The 20,627-nt window shown below is 41.9% G+C and overlaps 1 protein-coding gene across 3 annotated transcripts in view; it reads right to left on the bottom strand.

Moving 5' to 3' along the window:
* grin2ba (glutamate receptor, ionotropic, N-methyl D-aspartate 2B, genome duplicate a) overlaps window positions 1–20,627 on the bottom strand; it is a 187,568-nt gene that overhangs the window by 116,473 nt on the left and 50,468 nt on the right. For all 3 annotated transcript variants that reach the window (XM_088069433.1, XM_088069432.1, XM_088069434.1), the window contains one exon: window positions 19,110–19,775. In XM_088069433.1, coding sequence (XP_087925559.1) covers window positions 19,110–19,775 — 666 coding nt within the window. The remainder of the gene's footprint in view (window positions 1–19,109; window positions 19,776–20,627) is intronic.

Genomic DNA, 20,627 nt, shown 5'->3' with positions numbered 1-20,627 from the left:
ACACCCACAATACAGTGCTGAAAAACCACTGAAAAACACAGTGATAGTCCATTAAAAAAAGAAGAAAAACATTTCGGGGCTGATAAGGCACTCAAAAAAACAGCAGCAGGATGTTTAATAACGGTGCTGGGAACAATGATGGGTCTCTAAAAAAATAAATAAATAAGTCTGGTGGCTGAAAAAAATGCTGGAAAACAGTCAAAGAGTGATAAATAAAACCTATATTTGGTAAAAGCTAATGGATAAACAGTGACGTGTCGTGGCTTAAAAGCTGCTGAAAAATAGAGAAAGTATGTAAAAAAAAAAAACATTTTGGGGCTGAAAAGGCGCTAAATAACAGCCACAGGATGCTAAAAAAAAGGTGAAAAGCTTGCTGGGAAAACAATGACAAGTTACTAAAAAGGAGCAAGAAAAAAGAGTGATGGGTCGCCAAAAAAAACCCTCTACATTTGGGGGCTAAAAAATTTTGGATAAAAAACAGTCAAAAACAGCAATGGGTCCCTAAGAGATGACATTTAGAGGGTGAAAAGCTGGTGGAAAACTGAATTGTTCCGAAAAAACGCCCGCATTTGGGACTTGAAAAGCTGCCGAAAAACCTGCCCTAGGATGCTTAAAAAACACCCACATTTGCTTGAAAAACAGTGGCATGTCCACAACACCCACATTTGGAGAGTGAAAAAACGCTGAAAAAGCAGCCACAGGAACCCCCCCAAAAAACACCAGCTCTGGGTCTAAAAAACTGCTGCAAAACAGCAACAGGTCCCTAAAAAATACCAAGATTTGGGGGGTGAAAATTTGCTAGAAGAGCAGCCACGGGTTGCCAAAAAAAAACAAATTTGGGCGCTCAAAAGCTGCAAGAAACACAGTGACTTGTCCTTAAAAAAAACATTATTTGACACACAATCTACAAAAAAATATGTCTGGTATATATGCAAATATATAACATAAACTCCTGCCAGTTTGGGATGGAGACCAGCGCGAGGATGGAGATAATGAGCCAAGTGTTTCCAGGCTGTGTTGGCAGTCTCGGCCTTCATACTGTACTGAAAGTATCCACGGAGAGTACGCATCATACATGCTGGAGGTGTATTATCCGTCTCGCAGTATTGTCTATTTGTCATGTCTGACTCATACGTCTGTGTACTGTATCTCTAAATGTGTTTGTATGGATGCTGAAGGCTGGGCAGATTGCCCGCCGGTCGACGTGCGAGGACGAACTGCAGCGTTGTGGGTAAATGCAGACAGACAGAGGGAGTGGAGACTAAAGAGGAGGTGGTGTTTGCTGTAATTTAGGAGAACAAGAGAGGGGAGGGGCAACATTTACATTCATCACAGGAGCTCGCCTTGCCTCAACTCACATGACGTGAGAAAGAGAGGGAGAGGAGAGGGAGAGAAGGAGAGCGCCAGAGCAGTTGAGGTAAAAAATAGGGAGGGAGAGATACAACGAGACAGAATGGGGTTGAGCAAAAAGATCTTTTCTGTGTTTCTTGTTTTCCCTTTTTTTTAAAAATGCAACCCCAGGAATGCGTTTGTGGCTGTGAATCTATAAAATACGAGGCTCCGTTTTCAAAAGAGAGCAAACAGAATATTCCTGGGATGTGTTTCAAACCATCTCATCTACAATGAGATAAAAGGGACCCTTTTATTCGTAATTAAAAAGTTTTGACAAATTATGCATTTCATTCTAAAACTAGTGACACGACATAGAAAAAAAAAGACCACAGGGGGAGTGAGTTTGCTCCGGTTTCTTCATTAAGAGGCTTAGAGTGGGAAAACATGCACAATTGCATCTATTTACTGCAGCGATTACGTTTTAGATGATAATCCACGTGTGTGTGGTAGCTTCACACGTAACCTGCTTTTTTCCTCTGGCGTCCCGCTCAGGGAGAACACCTTGTGCATAACGAGGGTCAGCTCAGATTGAAACCACCTCTGACATCTAAATACATCTGGATCGTCACCTGGAATACATATTACTGCGTGTTTTAGGGGCTATTTACGCGGCAACAGTTCTTGCATGAAACGTTAAACGTTTTGTTGCGGTTGGCCTTTTGTTCACTGGACAATTGCATTTTGGGGGCCTGAAGACGCAAACTTCTGAAACCAGCTACCAGAGTGCAATTTTTTGGAAACACCACCTCTTTGGTCGCTGTGTAAACTGGCAATGCACTGATCCTGTGAGAATATTACGTGCACATTACGTTTCAGACAGATAGCCATACCTTAAGGACAACAATAACAACAACAATGGCGGACTATTGAGCTGTGTTTGTGCTGCTGACTCTTCTGAGGTTATTAACGCTCCTCCAGCAAAGTGTAGCTTTGTTGCACCACTTCGGTGACCAGCATAATGCATTATTTGTTCATGCAAGTTCTTTGATGTTGGTTTTGGCTTCTCTGGTTCTACAGAGTCAGATTACCAGTTTTTCTTAGTAAGGATATTTCTTTTAATGGTTTTAAGCCTGTTTTTCTAAAGGTAATTAGCAATATCGCAGCATCGTGCTGACCAAACTAGCAGCCTAGATTAAGGAAATCTATGCTCTTATGCTCACTTCTGGCTTAAAAAAAAGAAAACAAGATGGTGACGGTCAAAATACAAAACTCTAGGCTTCAGAACTAGAGTCCAGAAACCAGCGGTGAACGTCACAGTGGCTACGTCCATTATTTTACACAGTCTATGCTGTGATCACACAAAAAGGGGCAGTGGAGCTTATGTAAGCGTCTGCTGTGTGAGTGTGAGTCCGTACTCAGCACAGAGTGTCTAGGTTGAATAATTTTTATACTGTAGGTCAGCAGGAACACATCTGAACATATTGGTGTGATGTATAGGCCACTGTGTGTGTGTGTGTGTGTGTGTGTGTGTGTGTGTGTGTGTGTGTGTGTGTCACAGCATGTGGCTCTGACGAGGGCCAGCTTGGCACAGCACTGGTGATTAATTGAGCGATCACATTGTGGTCTTCGCTCACGCCTTTCTCCTTCCACATCCCTGCCTTCTCTCTCTCACTCTCTCTATTCTTCACTTCTTCTTCTCCATCTCTCTCTCTCTGTGTCTCTCTCTTTTTCTTTCACTCCCTCCCTCCCCTCTGGTATCCTAATTTCCTTTCCACTCCCAGTCTTCCCTTCCCTTTGCTGTCTCTTCCGCAGACGCAGAGCTTGTAACAGTTGCAACAGACGCAGGAGGCCACGGGTGAGGCAGAGCATGGACAAATCAAGGGCAAACAGGGAGACAGCGAGAAGAGAAAAAAAAGATTAAATTAAAAAAGAGGTCTGAAGGAGAGAGGAAAAAGGAAAATGTTAACTAAATAAAGCATCAGGGAGCAGGAGGAATATATAATTAAATAAAATTCAAATGGTAAGAAAGCGCATTTATATGGCACCTTTCACAAAAAGTGTTTCTATGCCCAAAAAAAATCAAATAAATAAAAGAAAAGATAAAACACCAGATAAAATATACAAGGGGAGCAGACACAAGATAAAACATAAAATACCACAAGCTATCTCAATGCATGTTTGAAGTGACTACACTATGTTTTAGTGCCATTTTCAGGGTTTAATCACACTTTGAAGATTATAATGTCATGACATGAAATCATATCAGTTCCTTCCTAACCGGGAAAGTATAAATTTACAGTCTCAAGTTCTGCACAGTTTTGTCCTGCAGCACACTCCACCTGCTACAGGTTAAAAAATCGACTAAATGATCCGTGAACCATCTTCCAGGTTTATTTCCGTGCTTTACCCTGCACCGTATACTCAAACAAAATGCTCTTTCCTCTGCTCAGTCCCACACCACTCTGCGGATAGACTTTCTGGAGGATTTGCGCGCTGATATGACCAGACAAGCAGCTGACTCACACAGACTGATCCTCCTTTCTCAAACTCTAGTACTTCTCCATTTGCAAGCTCCGGGCCGAGTGACACTGAACAAACACTCTTCAAGTCTCAGTGAGTATACAGGTATCTCCCCTCAGTGCCGCATTCACAAGCTGTTTGATTCTGTTCTCGTGCAGAGGGCATGCGTTTACGACACACACCCCTGGCAAAACATCCATCGACTTGGCGGAGTTTAGCAGTGGACACAGCAAAACCGAGGAAAAAAAACGATTATCTGCTCAAATTAAGGGCAGCTGGACTCGACAATGATCCTTACGACTTTCCGAAAAACCAGTGGTCCATGGACATTGAAATGTGGCCGGAAATCGTTTATCCTGAAATTTAAATTTACCTGATTTTAACACCAGGAAAATACACAATGCAAAAGCCTGAAAGCATACAAAAGCCTTGAAGCATGCACATTTTTAAATTTATTTATTTAATCAGCCAATGGATTAAAAAACAAAGCAGAAAAATGCTAAATATCAAATCAGATAATCAGCTGACGATGTGACATTACAGCACACAGTGTACTGACACATATAAATATATGTATTATTTACTTTTACTTGTACTTTTGATACTTAAGTACAGTTAATACAAAATGGGAACTGCAAATCCACATTTCGGTGCCTGGATTCCAGCTGTTTCTGCAAATTGCAGCGATCCATTTTCTTCTCTTTTTGGCGGTCAGTAAAAAGATCACTCCGACTGCTTGTTGAATCTATTTGTATATTAAAACAGCTCTTCCCCATTTTAGATGTGTTTTTTATGGGCGTATCCGCAATTGTGTCTGCCAAGAATATTTCTGACTGGCTGTGAATGTCAGTCTGTAAGTTCATTTTGATACTCAAAAGACTACAAAAACTAACTTAATTTTAAAGAGGAATAGGTGTTGGGCTATTGAAGCAAAATTTTACCAAACTATTATCTCTGGTTGCAAAGCGCTGTAAGTGAAACGAATGGAGCCTTCCAATCAGATATTTATATTTCTGGCATTTAAAAGCGCTTCATGTAATGTGCAATGGCATTTTAAAATCAAAATATCACGAATGAATTATAGTGATAAGCCGGCATAATCAAACAAATGATAAGTATGATGAGGAAACTCTACCTCAATCTTCTCTTGTGGAAAACATGCAACATTTCATTTGCATTGGAACAACAGCACGGTCCTTCTGCTTTGTTACCATAAAACTGAGCCAAATCTGACCCAGCAGCACAAACTATAAAATCCAACGCAGAGGCTGCCAAGCTTTCAGCGATGGTCTCATTTGTTTACAGTGATTATACTGATGAAATAGACTGAATGCCATTCTGATTTATGGACGTTAAAATACTGTTCTCATCACCTTTGAATGACTTACAGTGAAGACGAAGTGAAGTCGCACTCAATTATATTCTCACGGGAACACACTGGGTGTTGTAAGGGCCGTGACTGTTTGTTTACAGGACGCGTCTCTCCACTCGACACCAAAGAGACGGAGGTTCAAAACTGAACAGATGTGAATGGTTGGCAGGGAAATGGTTGTGTTAGTGGTTAAAGAGGCGAGTGTCCGAGTTAGGCGGCAGGGTTCATACGCATCTTTACCAATAAATTTTTATGACTTTGAGGCAAATTTTAAAGACTAAAAAATCTCTGAAATGACCATCGACACTCCTTACCAGTTCTTTTTCATTACCTTGTTATAGCTTTTAAAAATACATATCATTATGTAAAAAAACAATGAATTTAGAACAGGATACTGAATATTGAAATATAACTAAGAGACTCTTGTTAATAATACCAGGTGATGCAAAAAGTGGGAGGCATTTCAAATAACTTGTTTTTTATTTTTGGCTTTAGGGAAAATGGCTGCATTTTTTATTTGCATTATTTATGCATGTTTTTTTTTTTAAACTTGTTTCAATTTTTGGCATTTTTTTAATAAAAAAAAAAACAATTTTGTTTTTTATTTTTGATGATTTTTGAAGACAGTATGCCTTCCAAACAAAAATGTTAGCTTATTTTCTTTAAATATCTTTTGGCTATTTTTAAATAAAAACATTTGTGATCTTTTTTTGTCTTTAAATATTATTTGTAATTTGTACATTTTAAAAAAATGAAGATTTTTGATGATTTGATGGTGATTTTTTTTTCTTTAAAAGTTTTGGTTGGTCTTTAAAAAGTTTGATTTTTAAAGAAGACAAGCCCTCCAAACAAAAGTGTTGGCAATTCTTTAAGAAATATTTTTTGGTAATTTTCAAATAAAATTTTTGGTGATTTTCCCATGGGATAAATGGCACATTTTCTTTAAAAATTGCCAGAAATTACAATTTTTCACAGCCAGAAACGGTAAAAATGGGAATAATCATTGGCTTTTCCACAACTTTAGAGTATATTTAGTTTTCCAAAACTTTTACATGCTTGGAAATTGCTATTTTATTCCATGACTTTTCCAGGTTTTTCATGACTGTACGGACCCTGAGGCAGGGTGGGGCTGCACGCCTTTGATCCTTTCACGGTTGAGGGCTGTGGGGCAGTAATTAACCAAAGTCCTAAATTTGCTCTTTTTTTCCCTCCATATCTCCTCTCCTCTCCGTATATACTGTATGGAAAAGCACTGACTCATCCCGGCCTATGACTAGATAGAGGTCCATTCCCTCTCCACCTCTAAATCAGGGCGGGGGCAGGCGGAGATAAGGCTAATAAGGGTCCCAGCAAAGGGCTGGTGTAAGGTTCACGAGGGGATAACTGGGGAGGATGGATGCTGGAGAGAGGGAGGAAAAGGCGGAGGAGCTGCTTGTAGGTCTCGTGATGGTGGTGGTGATGAAGGGAGGAGTGGGAAAAGGGAGGGCGAGACTATTTGTGTCTCGAGGTAAAGGAGAGAGGAAAGGAGAGCAGAGATGTTGCAGTGAGGAGGAGGAGGTGGAGGAGGAGGGAGGGAGGGAGGAAGGGCTATGAGGGTGTAAGGGCAAGTCCAGGGGGAGTCAGGAGACGTGGGTAAAGGGCTGGGATGTAGGGGAAGGTGTGGCTGGTCCCGTACCGGAGGGACACAGAGTGAGAATGAAGGAAAGGAGGCCAAGCAGGAGGAACGGGGAGGGAGGGGAGGGAGTGAGAGGACGTCTGAACCAGAGAGGAGGGGGGAGAAAGGAGGTGAGGATGAGGGAGGAACTGTTGTTGCTGTGTAGAGTGCACCTCTGACAAATTCTCCTCTATTCTACTGGATTCTATTTCAGGATGCACCAATTTATTAGTCAAACATTTGTATCGACTGATATTTGTCGCATTGACCGCGGCTGCAAAATAAAACAAAATTCTCAGATGACAGAAAACAATGTTTCTGTTGCTAAAAAAAAAAATAATAAAAAGAACGTCTTGAGACTAATAGCGACTTATTGACCATAGGCGGGTTTCCATTAACCCTCAATTTGCACAAAATACACCTTATGGAGACACTTCGATTTCCAAAAAAACTGTTTATCGCAAAAAAGTTTTCCCACTCGCATGAGGTGTTATTTCAGGCAATTCGGAACAAAGCCATTTTTCACAAAGCTGCAACAGAAACAATTCTTTGGCTTTTATAGATCACATGATGTGCAACACTGGGTGACAGTCAGTTATTTTTCCGGAAGGAAATAAGAAAAAACTAAATTAGGTTTAAAAAAAAAATTAAATGAACTGAGAAAATCATATTGTTTCTTATAATAACATACCATACCGTACCGTATTGTACGTTTTGTATCATATCATATCATACGTATCGTATCGTACGTATTGTACATACGTATTGTATCATATCGCATCGCATGTATCGTATCGTATCGTATTGCATCGCATCATGCGTATCATACATATCATATCGTATTATATTGTATATCCCTGGCACAAAAGGGGGATTAAAACACAAAGACATCAACATCAGCAAAATTGTTGTTTTAAATATGCGTATCTGCCCAAAATTTCACAATCAGTGGATCCACAAGTCTGCTGGCATCTGAGCATGGAGAGAAACACTGAGAGGGATGGGAGTGAGTAGGTGGGGGGGCAGGTAAGAAGAAAAGGGAGGAGGAGGGTGGATTCACACCTGGACATCTGGTGTAAATATGTACGTGTGCCTCCTGTCAGCTGCCACGGGATGAACCAGACCTCGACCTCACAAGCCGCATTAATACAGAGAGAAACAGAAGTGACGGCAAGGGAAAAAATAGCCTTAAAAACATGGGAATGAAGAGTAAAAAGCAGGCAGGTGGGGTTACGTCTTTAGATCACACCTATCTCATCTCACTCAAATGATTTCACCGAACCTCTCTAAGTACACGTAACCATGGTACCTGTCGGCATTAATCTAGCGTATGGGAGCAATCTGTCCACAATGTAAAGCCATAGAGCGGAGGACGGAGACAGAATTTGAGATGGAAAGAGTGAAAGTGAGTCGGTTCAGGGAGGGTGAGGTATAGAGAAAAAGTTATGGAGCGAGTTTAAAAATGGCCACATTCTAAATGGCCGGAGTAAATTGAGACCAACGGGGTTGGAAAATAGGACACATAAATTTAGGGCTCTCGATATTTTTCACTACCTCTCCCTCTCTCCTTTTCTCCCTCTCTCTTTCTCTCCCCCCCTGGCTTTCTTTCTCCGGAGAAGGGGAACACACACAGTGTGGCTGTCACATTTTCTAAACCAGGACAATGAGGAGGTAAAAAGAGGCTAGTAGTGGGACATTTCCATCACAGGAGATCAGGTAAAAGCGAGCCAAGACGCATCAGGAAAAACAGTTCACAGGCTCTCAACATCGTCCTATAGATGTCCACATATGTCTCTGAACCTGAAGGTTTTTAAATCCTTTAGATTTTCACAAAATGAAAGTGGAGTCCAATCAATACTAGATTTTGAGGACTGATGCCAATACCGATAGAGGAGTACAAAATTTCTAATATTTATACATGAACTAATATCCGTCTATCTCGTCTTGTCTTGCCTTGTGCTGTCTTGTCTTGTGTTGTCTTATGTTGTCTTGTTTTGTGATGTCTTGTGTTGTCTTGACTTGTCTTGTTTTGTCTTGTGCTGTCTTGTTGTCTTGTGTTGTCTTATGTTGTCCTGTGTTGTCTTGTGTTGTCTTGCATTGTCCTGCGTTGTCCTGTGTTGTCCTGTGTTGTCCTGTGTTGTCTTGTGTTGTCCTGTGTTGTCTTGTGTTGTCCTATATTGTCCTGTGTTGTCCTGCGTTGTCCTGCGTTGTCCTGCGTTGTCTTGTGTTGTGTTGTCCTGTGTTGTCCTGTGTTGTCTTGTGTTGTCCTGTGTTGTCTTGTGTTGTGTTGTCCTGTGTTGTCCTGTGTTGTCTTGTGTTGTCCTGCGTTGTCCTGTGTTGTCCTGTGTTGTCCTGTGTTGTCTTGTGTTGTGTTGTCCTGCGTTGTCCTGTGTTGTCCTGTGTTGTCTTGTGTTGTGTTGTCCTGCGTTGTCCTGTGTTGTCCTGTGTTGTCTTGTGTTGTGTTGTCCTGCGTTGTCCTGTGTTGTCTTGTGTTGTCCTGTGTTGTCCTGCGTTGTCCTGTGTTGTCCTGCGTTGTCCTGCGTTGTCCTGCGTTGTCCTGTGTTGTTGACAGCATATCGGAAACAGATACGCAGATACTTTACATCTTTAAGATGCCAATAGGCCATTAAAGCTGCTAAACCGATAAATCCGTCAGTCTCTAAATAACCTCCAGCTTTGTTGCTGTTTTCAGTTGGCAGTTTTTTTAAACATCCACTAATATATTTACATTCTGTAATTACTTCTCGGTATAGCAGTTTTGGATTCACCTTGACTTTGTACGCACAAGAGAGTAACAGGAAACAACACATGCATGTACTAAAAAAACTTAAGATTACTGACCAACTTCTTCGACGAAGCAAATTGGGTTTCTGCTGCCCCCCAAATCCTGGGACCTTAAACCTCACTGTTAATCCTGGATGTCACTGTTTATTATTTAACTATATTTTAAGATATAATCTGCATCGATACAGAAGTAATCACTCTTAATTATCACGTATGACCCACTGGATATGTGATGGTGTATTTTTCTGCAGAAACTCTGCCTGTATTTTCTTATCATCTTCTAATTTGGGGTTTTGGGGGCTTTTACAGACGTATACCCCCCACAGAGCTCTGATGAGTTTGTGGCTTTATAAAAGGTAATGACAGATCATAAGCAGCAGGTATCCAAGAAACACGGCGCTGAAAAACACATATAAAGGAAGGCAAACCGCAGAATGAGAGTTCATCTGAGGTTGGCTTTTACTTTCACTTTAAATATTTAAGGATCACTCGTGTATGTGCTGCCAGTCAAGATGTGCATCATTACAGTAAATAAGAGCTCCTGCATTATATTTCAATTTAAAAAACTGCTGCGTAAAAATAATGAGAAACAGGTTAGAAAGATAGACTTAAACGGGGGCGTTTGCAGAAGAAAGCACTGAACCTTTAACATCATTTTGATTTTTAATTTATCAATTAATTTTTTTTTAAAAGGACATTTCCATTTATAAGTTCCTGAAAATGAAAATAACCCCTATGAGAAGGTGCTAGAGACACACAGACTACAGAGGATAAAACCCGAGAATAAAAGTTGACAAAGGGAGCAGCAAAAAAAAGAAGGAAAGAACATATCCGGGATAAAAGGATAAATCAGAGAGCTGTTACAAGGGGTTTACTGTGCTTTACTGGACCCAACAAAATCCATGAATGAAGCAAACAATTAGGGGAGAGAGATGAGAAAGAGACAGGAACAGAGAGGGACGGACACCGAGAGAGACGTCAGGCACGGGAACACTCGCTTTTTAATTCTCTTATCGTTTACAAATGCTCCTAATTGCGTCTATGTTTTAGCAAGGACGCGGTGCTGCCAAGCCGAACAGCACATTACATTAATAGAGTACAGGACCTCAGTGATTACTACAACAATAGGTGCTATTGTAGGACATTAATTGGGGAATATAAACGCAGGAACGTTTATGCTCAACCCGCTGGACTAAAACCCCTTAAGAGGACGTGGAAAACAAGAAATGACGCCAAAACAAGTTGATTTCTTTTGTGACTTGAAAAAAAGACTATTTCCCCTTTAACTGGTTCCCAACTGGTCCAGCCACCAGGTCCAGATTTTCCTTAGTCTAAAGGTCAAGGTCTGCATGTAAGAGAACTTATTACATATTCAATTTGATTTGGCAATATGTAAATAACAAGTGAGCTTAAAAGAGAATGAAATAAAATATATTGCAAGAATAAGGGGTATTAAGTTAAAACCTGGGGTGGACATTGAGGGCTTAGCCTGGACTAAGCCTCAAAAGGCAAAATTTTTAAAAGAAATACATTTTAGTGATTTTTTCTTTACCCTTTTTTTTCTTTTAAAACTATTTTGCAAAGATTTTTTCTATTTTTCTTTTTGGTGAATTTTGATTTTTAATTTTTATTATTATTTTTAAAATTTTTCTTTTCCTTTAAAATTTTAGGGTGATTTTCTTTTTTAAAAAATGGCAATTTTCTTATTTTCTTTTTCTCTAAAAAAATGCAATGATTATTTTTCTTTTAAATTTTTGATTTTGATTTTTTTATTACTTTTTAAAGACAACATGGCATCCAAACCCACAGACCAGCCAAAACAAACAAAAAAAAATTCCACCACTTATCACAGCCAAAAATTTCTGGTAATTTTGAAAAACTTTTTGGCAGCTTTTTTATTTATTTTTTAACAATTTGCCCATATCTCTTTTTTTTAAAAATATTTTGTGATGATTTATCTATTTTTTGCTTTATTTGTTTTTTGTTTTTTTTTTAATTTGGGGGTTATTTCCTTTTTCTCTAAAAAACGTTGCCAATTTTTTTTTTCTTTTGAAGTTAAGTTAACATGTTTCTGTCAATCTACAGCAGAAAACAACACTTTAAAACAAAAGCTTCAAATTCACTGTACTACAAATAAAGTGTGTTTTTCAGAAACTGGACACGGTCGCGAGTCACTTGCAGTCCATTCAGAATGTCAGAATGGACCTCTGACCCACTTCTGGACCACGACCCACCAGTTGGGAACCACTGCCCTAAAATGTAATGTAAACACAAACACAGAGGACAAGAGGGACAAAATGAGGTATGGACATCAGATGCTCGGCTGAATTCGCCCCTATGCTGCGATTAAATGGTTCAACTGGCTCACTTCACACAAACACGCGCACACATCCTCCACAACAATTATCCCTGGACACAGTTCAACACCAATTCCACACTATCATCAAGCCTGTTTCCTCTGAAGAATTAGCACACATTTACACCAACACACACACACACACACACACACACACACACAGACTGAGACGGCACACACACAAAATCACTCTCTCTCTCTTCTTACAAAAGGCTCGAACACCCACGGGTAAAACGACCACATTGGAAAGGATGAAAAGCCTGAATTATTTGGGCAAAAGTTAATTGATCGCATCCCGCTGTTTTGTTCCTGGAGACGGCTGCCAGTTACACAAAAGATGGCAGAGGACAGATTTGTTTGTGTGTGGGAGCGACTGTGTGACGATGATGTTGCAGCAGCACTTTACTGTGAATCCAGTTTTTTTTCTCCCATTATCTGTTTAATATTCATACATTAATTGCCCCTTGTAACACATGTCTTACCATATATTTATGAAAACACATGTGTGTGGGTGTGAGCATTATGTGTCTGCCTATGTTTGCAAATTATTTTTCCCTCGGGCTATCGGCTTTTTTCATTAATTGCCGATGATCCTGCATTTAAATCCCGTGCACCAGTGGATGCTATCTCTCTCCTAATCTGCGGCACCAGCAGCCTCCGCTCGTAGATTAGCTGGCTGCTCGCATTATGTGGCGGCCCTGGGGGTGAGCGGCGACAACTACAGTTATTTGTACCACTACAAAGCCATACCTTCTAGACAAGCGCAGGGAAAATGGCTCACCATGTCTTGATAATATGAGCATTAGCCAAAGCTTTAGATCACTCTGATTGCTGCAGTCCAACAGACACTGTAGAGGGACGGCGAGCAAGCAGGGTGGCGCTGGAAACCGCCACAGACAGAAGACTGGCAACCAACCACAGCCATGTTGGCTAGGTAACACACACAGATGAACAAGGACACACACACCCTTAAACTGTTGGATGCGTTCCCTCTCCTTCCTCCGTCTCCTCCTCCTCCTTTATCTTGTCCTGTCTTTCACAGATGTGGCTACAGCTGCGCTCTATCCATCTCCCTCTCCTCCTCCGTTTACGATTTCCTGAGCAAAGAGGCAGCTTCTCTTTTTCTTGTAATGCCGGGATAGATGGCGATACACCTGCTGCTGCAAAAACACGCTGTGCCACTCTCCCTCTCTCCTTCTCTCCTCCTCAGACGTGCGGCCGTGCACTCAGTGCACTCATCCTCTTACTTACCGCCCCGGCCCTCCCTCACTGATCTTATTCATTGATATAGATGTGAGTGCCCTTTGCCTCCATCCATCTCCCTCCTTTCCCTTCCTCCTCCGCCTTCTTCTTCATTCCTTGTTAATACTGGAGCCGCCCGGCTTCCTCTTTCCGTCCCTCCATCTATTTAACTCTCTTACTTTCCTGCACAAGTTCACTTTTTCCTCTGCACTTGCAGTAACTAAAGACAGTCCATTCTGCACAGATGCAACCACTGTGGTAGCTGAAGTCCCACTTTTTATTGCTGAGCTGCTGCTGCAGTTTGGCTCCGTCCCCGAGAGGAACAGTACTAAAAAAAAAATCCAGTTTTGTTCTTGTTAAAGATGTCAGAAAGTTGTGAGGCTGATTGTTGGACTAAAATTGATGCTGACAAGTTGATCTTACTTAAAATAATCATGGAAACCAATAGCCCTGAAAAGGAAAGTACACTTATGTAACTATTAATCTTAATTTATGTTTGCTTTATATCTAATTGTTTTTTCAAAATTTAGTTACATTTGTTTGCTGTTGTGGACTTTAAAATGGCCAGGGAAAATAAATTGTTCTTTCTGAGCATTAGCAGCTTCAGTAATGATCATAACAATGAGGATTTTGCCAATGACGAAGTGAGGAGATCTGTACGTTCTGTTTAGTTAATGTTTAAGAAAATACAAATATGACTGACCAGTTTGCAACCACCAAAATATAGATATTTAGCACAGTAGGTAAGATAATGAGTAGACAGTTATGCTGCAACAGTCTGATTTTTAGGCTCTAATTTTTAAATGCAACAATAAAAAACAAAACAAAACAAAAATGCTTTTCATGGCAAAACTTTGGCAGAAAATGGAGGTATGACTAATTTTGATCAACTGATTTTTGTGGCATTATCCCGCCAGGACACACAGCAATGTCTCAGTAAAAAACAACCACTTTTCATAGCACTATGCAACAAGGAAACATAGCAATGTCTCAATAAAAAAAATGACATTTTTGTGGCACTATCAGGGCAAGAAATGTTGCTATTTTTTGGTAGAAACAAACACTATTTGTGGCACCATCCCAGCAGGAAACGCTGTGATTTATCTGTAAAAAAGCAACAACTTTTCGTGGCAATATACCAGCAAGATGGATGAAATACATCTTATTCTCATGGCAAAAAAAGCATCTGAAAACGCAGTGATACAACTGTTTGTTGGTCACTCTCCATCTATTTAACGTCTTTACTTTCCTGCACAAGTTCACTTTTTCTTGCAATAACTACAGAGTCAATATTAGCAAACTGTATTCATTAGTAGCTGTGGTCCCACTTTTTCAGTGCTGAGCTGCTGCTGCAGTTTGGGTCCATCCCCGAGAGGAATAGCACAACAGAAACAAGTTTTGTTCTTGTTAAAGATGTCAGAAAACTTAGAGGCTGATTGGGAAACAGTTGTGCTCTAATTTCTAGGCTCTAATTTTTTAACTCTGGTGCTGGTATCTCCCGTCGGCACATAAAACTGTGCTTGGCTTTGTGTTTCACCACCGCTAACACCAAGTAACACTCCTTGTAGGTGCATATGTGAGCAGGAAAATGTCGCTCTGATTCTGATTCAGTCTGACTTTTCACACGGCACAACAAGAGTCCACTCCAGAGGGTACACTTTATGGAATTATCTTGTACCATTTCCCCAAATTCTTCTCCTATTCAGCCCGCACTAAAAAAAAAACAAACTAAATGCCGTACTCTCCGCCTTCTGTGTCGCTCCCTGTTATCATCCTTCCTTGGATGTGTAATGAAAAAGGAGGGGTTGTCTTGCCAACTGTAATAGCAGCGTTTGGCCTTCAGTTTTGGTGTGTGTGTTTGTGTGTGTGTGTTTGTGTGTGTGTGTGTGTGTGTCTGATGGAGCAGGCCCGTAAGATAAACACCTCATATTTCAATCCCTATTTCCCAATCTTTGTCAGTCCATTTCCTTCAGACGCTCGCTCACAATAAAAATAAAAAAAAACATATACGGAGCATTTTTCTCAAGCTCTGTAACTCCACCTTTCCTTCTATCTGTCGCATTTAGTCACTATCGCTTCCTCTTCATCTCTGCGGTCCATACGGAAGAAAAGTTTTGTCTCCTTACTCTTTCTTTCGCTCCTCATTCCTCTTTATCGCTCTGTGAATGTTCCACTCACTTCCAGAGACATTTGTCCCTCCCTCCTCCCCTTCCTCTGTGTCAAACTCTGTCTCCTCTTCTGCTGTTGACTCTGCCCTTGTCCTCTACCCTTATCTGTCCATCACGTCTTCAGGCAGCCCCATCTGAACCCCACCTGATCTGGCAATAACCCCTTCTCCTCCTCGACCTGCTTTCACTTAAAGCAGAATTTCTTCCACCCAATCTCCTGCTCACTATCTCAATTCCTCCACTTTCCCCATGTCTCTCCCTCTCCTCCTCCCTCTGATCCTTCTCTATCGTATTTTCGCCACTCCATTGTCTCAGCCCATTAGGCAGACACAAATCCGTTTGGAGACTGAGCCTTAGCGCAGCCCCGTCCTCGCTCTCCAGGGCCCCCGCTGCAGCCAGGAGGGAGCTCTCAGGAGACGCAGACTCTGGCTTGTGGCCGGGGAAATCCATTTAAACCTCTGCCACAAAACGCTGCTCTTTCCTGCTGCCTGGTGCACTTAGGGCACGTGTGCTTAATGAATGATACTGTCCCTGCACACACACACAAATACACAGGCTCATGCATTCCTTCGCTATTCCCCATCTGCTTTCCGAATGCCTTCTCCTCCAACCCAGTCGTTTATATGAATGTTTGCATTGTATGTTTCTGCAAAGCACTGATACGTTAGATTGGTACGATATTATGTGGAGAATATGATGAAACTTACAAAAACGTTGTGGGTAGGTTTAGCACAAAAAAACACTTGGTTATAGTTGGAGAAAGATCGGGTTTTTGCTAAAAATACCCAGTTTTGTTGGCACTATCTCCACTCGAAACACATGCCATTATCCTTGCTGGTAATGCAGCAATGGCTGAGTAAAAAACAACCACTTTTTGTGGCAGCGTCCCAGCCGGAAACGCAGCAATGTCCCTGTAAAACACCTGCCTTTTCTGGCACAATCCTGGCAGGAAACGCTGCAATGTCTCTGCAAAAACAGCCACTTTTCATGGCACGATCCAGACAGGAAACATAGCGATGTCTTGTAGAAAAAAACAATCCTTTTTTTTTTTACTATCCCTACAGGAAATGCAGTCAAAAACAACAACGTTCAGTGGAAAAATACCACAGTATTTCATGCCACCATCTCAGCGAGAAACACAGCCATGTTTCAGTTAAAAAAACAGCTGCTTTTCATGGCACTATCACAGCAGAAAACGCAGCAATGTCACAGTGAAAACCAAACACTTCTCATGGCACGATTGTGGTTGGAAATGCAGCAATGTCTCAGTCGAAAACAACAATTTTTAGTGGCACAATTCATCAAGGGAAAACAGGGCTGTCTCAGCAAAAAATGAAAGCTTTTTGTGCCCCAAACCAAACAGGAGACACCGCAACGGGTCGGTAAAAAGAAACATATTTTCTGGTACCATCTGAGCTAGAAACACAGCAGTGTTTCAGTAAGAAAACAGCTGCTTTTCATGGCACTCTCATGGCAGAAAATGCAGAAATATGTGAGTGAAAACACTTTTCCCAGCAGGAAACACAGCAATGTCTTTTGCTTTTCATGACCCTAACCCAACAGGAAACGCAGCAATGTGTCGGTAAAAAATACATCCACATTTGGTGGCAGAAAAGCTACTGAAAACGCAGTAATGACTAAAAACTAGTTGTTTGCAGATCTCTAACAATTACCTCTGCAGCTTGGCAGATGTCACACTTACATGTCATATCATCCTCTATCCTCTCCATCTCTCCGGATGACAAAGTCAGCTTATACTGAATACTACGTCACTTTAGAAATGTTCATATGCTTTATTTGAAATGTATTAATGTAACCTTGCAGATCTGCAGAAACCTAGAATGCCATTTTCTTCTTGCAGCTGGGCTGCCTCCTCTCACCTCCCTGCAGCTGTCCGTGCACTAACCCACAGACATAAATTTCCACATGTAATGCACCAGGAGGGAGTGCTCTGAAAGATTTATGTTTTTAAGACATATGGTGAGTGGGGTTAGGGGTTAATGACACTTGTGGCCACAGTTTAGGGGCAGATACTTAGGAAAAGGGAGAGTGTGTGAGCATTAGGCTGTGACAAAATGTGTGTAGTGTATAACAGTTTTTGCATGTGTGCTTGGAGGAGCCCAGTTTTAAATGGAAGTGGACGCTTCCCTGCCATTTCTCTCCTCTGTGCTCTAATGAGAAGCAACACAGAGAAGAGCTACAGTGGTGGCCGCTGGCCTTGCTGTGTCACTGCGACTCGTGTCTCCGCTGGTACAAAGACCTGTTGACACCAGAGGGTCAGCGGACAAACTGGAGGACGACGGGAGACCAGATTAGACTCTTTGGATCAAACGGCGTCGAGCACAGTCTTCGACAGCAGAAGCAAATATGAGTATTTTAACGTTTTCCCCGCATGAAAGGCACATTTAATTTTTCTCCTTATTATTTAATACAGCTGCATTTATGCACAAAGTGCCGAATGAATGAGCTGATTTTGTGAAAAAGGGTCCAAGCCCAGATCCCAGGCGGGCGCAGATAAAGCAGCAGCAGATTGCTTTATCCCATTAGGCAAGGCCTAGTAAATAGGCAGAGATCTAGCTCTCTGTTCTGGTGAAATCTCCAGCTGATCCTGTCACTGGCATCAGCACTGTTGGCAGTTTGTCTTTCAAGTCAGACACCCCGGCTTACCCCTGCCTGTCTGTCTGCACCCAGAGTTAATACTGACGCAGTAATGGCGGCAGGGGATGAGATGAGAAATCATCCGTTGCAGCCAAATCAGTCAAAATGGCGCCACTGTTTCGGGTAAAGTTGATATTAAGAGAACAGTGCAGGAGGTTCAAGTAACGCAGGGCACTTCTGAAGCATGCTGTGTTGCTTTCATGCAGTGTATCTTTTTTGTTTTTTTTGGCCGTCAGCACAAAGAAGAGCCCTGCTGATTCTAACAAGTACACCCTGTTAAACTTCACTAATTTCAGACAAAACAAGAGAGAAAATAAAAGATCACAAGAGAGCACACGGCAGACGTGCTCAAACGGGTACCGTTTAGGAAAATAAGCAGCAGCAGTTTAAGCTGTGTAGCCAAGGCTTTATAAATATCTTTCTTTGATGAAAGAAAAACTGTGTATGGTGACGTAATCTTTTCTTGACAAGCTTTCACAAAGTGACAGACATGCAGCCGAGACTGACAGCAAAATAAAACGAAATCCTGCAGAAATCTGAGTTCACGGAGCGGCCTCACAAGAACGAAACAACAGATCTTGTGGCGCTGCAACTGCAGTTACTTCTGTTGTCCGTGCAGGTGAAGTGTGTAAGATTTAGGGGGATTTGGTGGCGTCTAGCATCGAGCTGCAGATTGCAACCAGCTAAAACTTCTCCCAGCTAGAATTCCTTTAGTGTTTATTGCTCAGGGTTTTTTTTTAACCAGGAGCCAAAAAATCTACAGATCTACAATTCTACAATTGTTTTTTTAAAAGTATAGTTTGGCATCATTCTGTAAGCTCTTATATTTCGGGACAAACTGTTGAATTTAACATTTTTTGCCAGCAGTCACATGCGGTTGCTGACCAACACTTTCCGTTCTGCAACATGAGCGCATCTCGATATTTTAACACTCAAACCAGCCACAGTTATTTTAAGTCCTCGCAGGAGAACTTTAAATCTTTTTGGATCGCAGTTTCACAAAAAAGACTTTGAGTTTCCTACCTTGGCAGCCATGATCATGGAGGAGCCCCCGCGGACTCCGAGGATGGGGATATGCGTCTGCGCTGAGATGAAGTCGAGGATCTGGGCGATGGCCTCCTGGTCGGTGTCATCCCCAAACACCACTCCCTGCAGCCAGTGCTCCGTCATGAGGTCACAGATGCTCTTGATGATGCTTTTAGGGTCCGTCTCATTCATGGTCAGCACCTCCACGTTGGGCGCCATGTGGAGGAAGTCGTCCTTCTCCCGAGCCCCGGCCCCCGCCATCTCGCTGGAGTTGCCCACCAGGACGACGGCGATGCTGAGGCCGCGCAGGATGTTGGGCAACGCCATGTGGTGGGGAGGGGGCTGAGGGATGGGGATGTAGTGGCCGCCGCCGCCTCCCCCACCTCCACCACCCCCGCCTCCGCCTCCGCCCTTCTCTCTCCGTGAGTGGCAGGCAGGAGGCAGGTGGAGAAGGCAGAGCAGCAGGAGGAGGAGGGAGAGGCAGTGAGAGGCGATGGTGTGGCGGTGGAGCGATGGAGGCGGGGGTGGATGGAGGGGTCGGACTCGCCTCTCTCGCTCTGGGGCGACCGAAGGGGCGGAGGAGGAGGCCCCGGCTTGGTAGCGAGGCGTGGAGGGGTTGCGACGGCCGCAGACAGGCATGGTGGAGGAGTGGGAGAGTAATACCTGGAGAGATGGAGGAGGAGAAGGAGATGGAGATAGGAGGAGTAGGCAGAGATTTGATAAAAACAAAGATAACAGGAGAAAAGAAACAAAAGGAAAGAAGAGGGAGGCGGGAGATGGAGAGAAGAAGATCGAGGTTAATAAAGCACCGTGCAACATTGATTGAATGAAGTGAATTGCCAGGAGGCTACATGCATCACATGAATCAGTGCATATCAATGTCAGTCCACGGGAATGAGGCGCAGAGGGGAGAGAAGGAAGGAGCGGGAAACCATGTGGAAAACGAGGCTTTAAAGCAGGGATACGCAACTAGCTTTGTTTGGGGGCCAAATGACAGGGGGCCCGTCACAGAAAGACAAGGTTCTGGGATTTTTGGGCATTTGCTAGATCTTGGGACATTCTCTGATTTCATGATGTTTCAATGATTTTTGGAGTTTTTAAGGTTTTTGGGCTTTTCTCGTATTTAAGGACATTTGTAGGACTTTAAGACATTTTTAAAATTTTAAGACATTTCTCTGGTTTTAGGACATTTGTAGGACCTTTAAGACATTTCAGGAACTTTAGGACATTTCTCAGGTGTTATGGCATTTCTAGGATTTTAGAATTTCAGAATCAGAATTCGATTTTATTTCCTAATACATTTCCATATACAAGGAATTTGACTTGGTGTTTTTGGGGCAAAACAATTAACATAACTGAAGAACAAAAAATATTGAATTTAAATAGTATAAGAGATAAAAGTATAGAAGAAATTTAGAATATAAAATTAAAAAGCAGAGTTAATACTTCTAAGACTTTACTGCATTTGTAGAACTTTAATACATTTCTAGGATTTAAGGATGTTTCGGGTCATAG

This window comes from Plectropomus leopardus, chromosome 18 (genome assembly GCF_026936395.1).
Source record: "Plectropomus leopardus strain MGB_pleo_1.0 chromosome 18, ASM2693639v1, whole genome shotgun sequence".
Classification (NCBI taxonomy): Eukaryota; Metazoa; Chordata; class Actinopteri; order Perciformes; family Serranidae; genus Plectropomus; species Plectropomus leopardus.
Note: the sequence above shows the minus strand (reverse complement) of the source record. Positions and strands in the feature narration are given on the sequence as shown.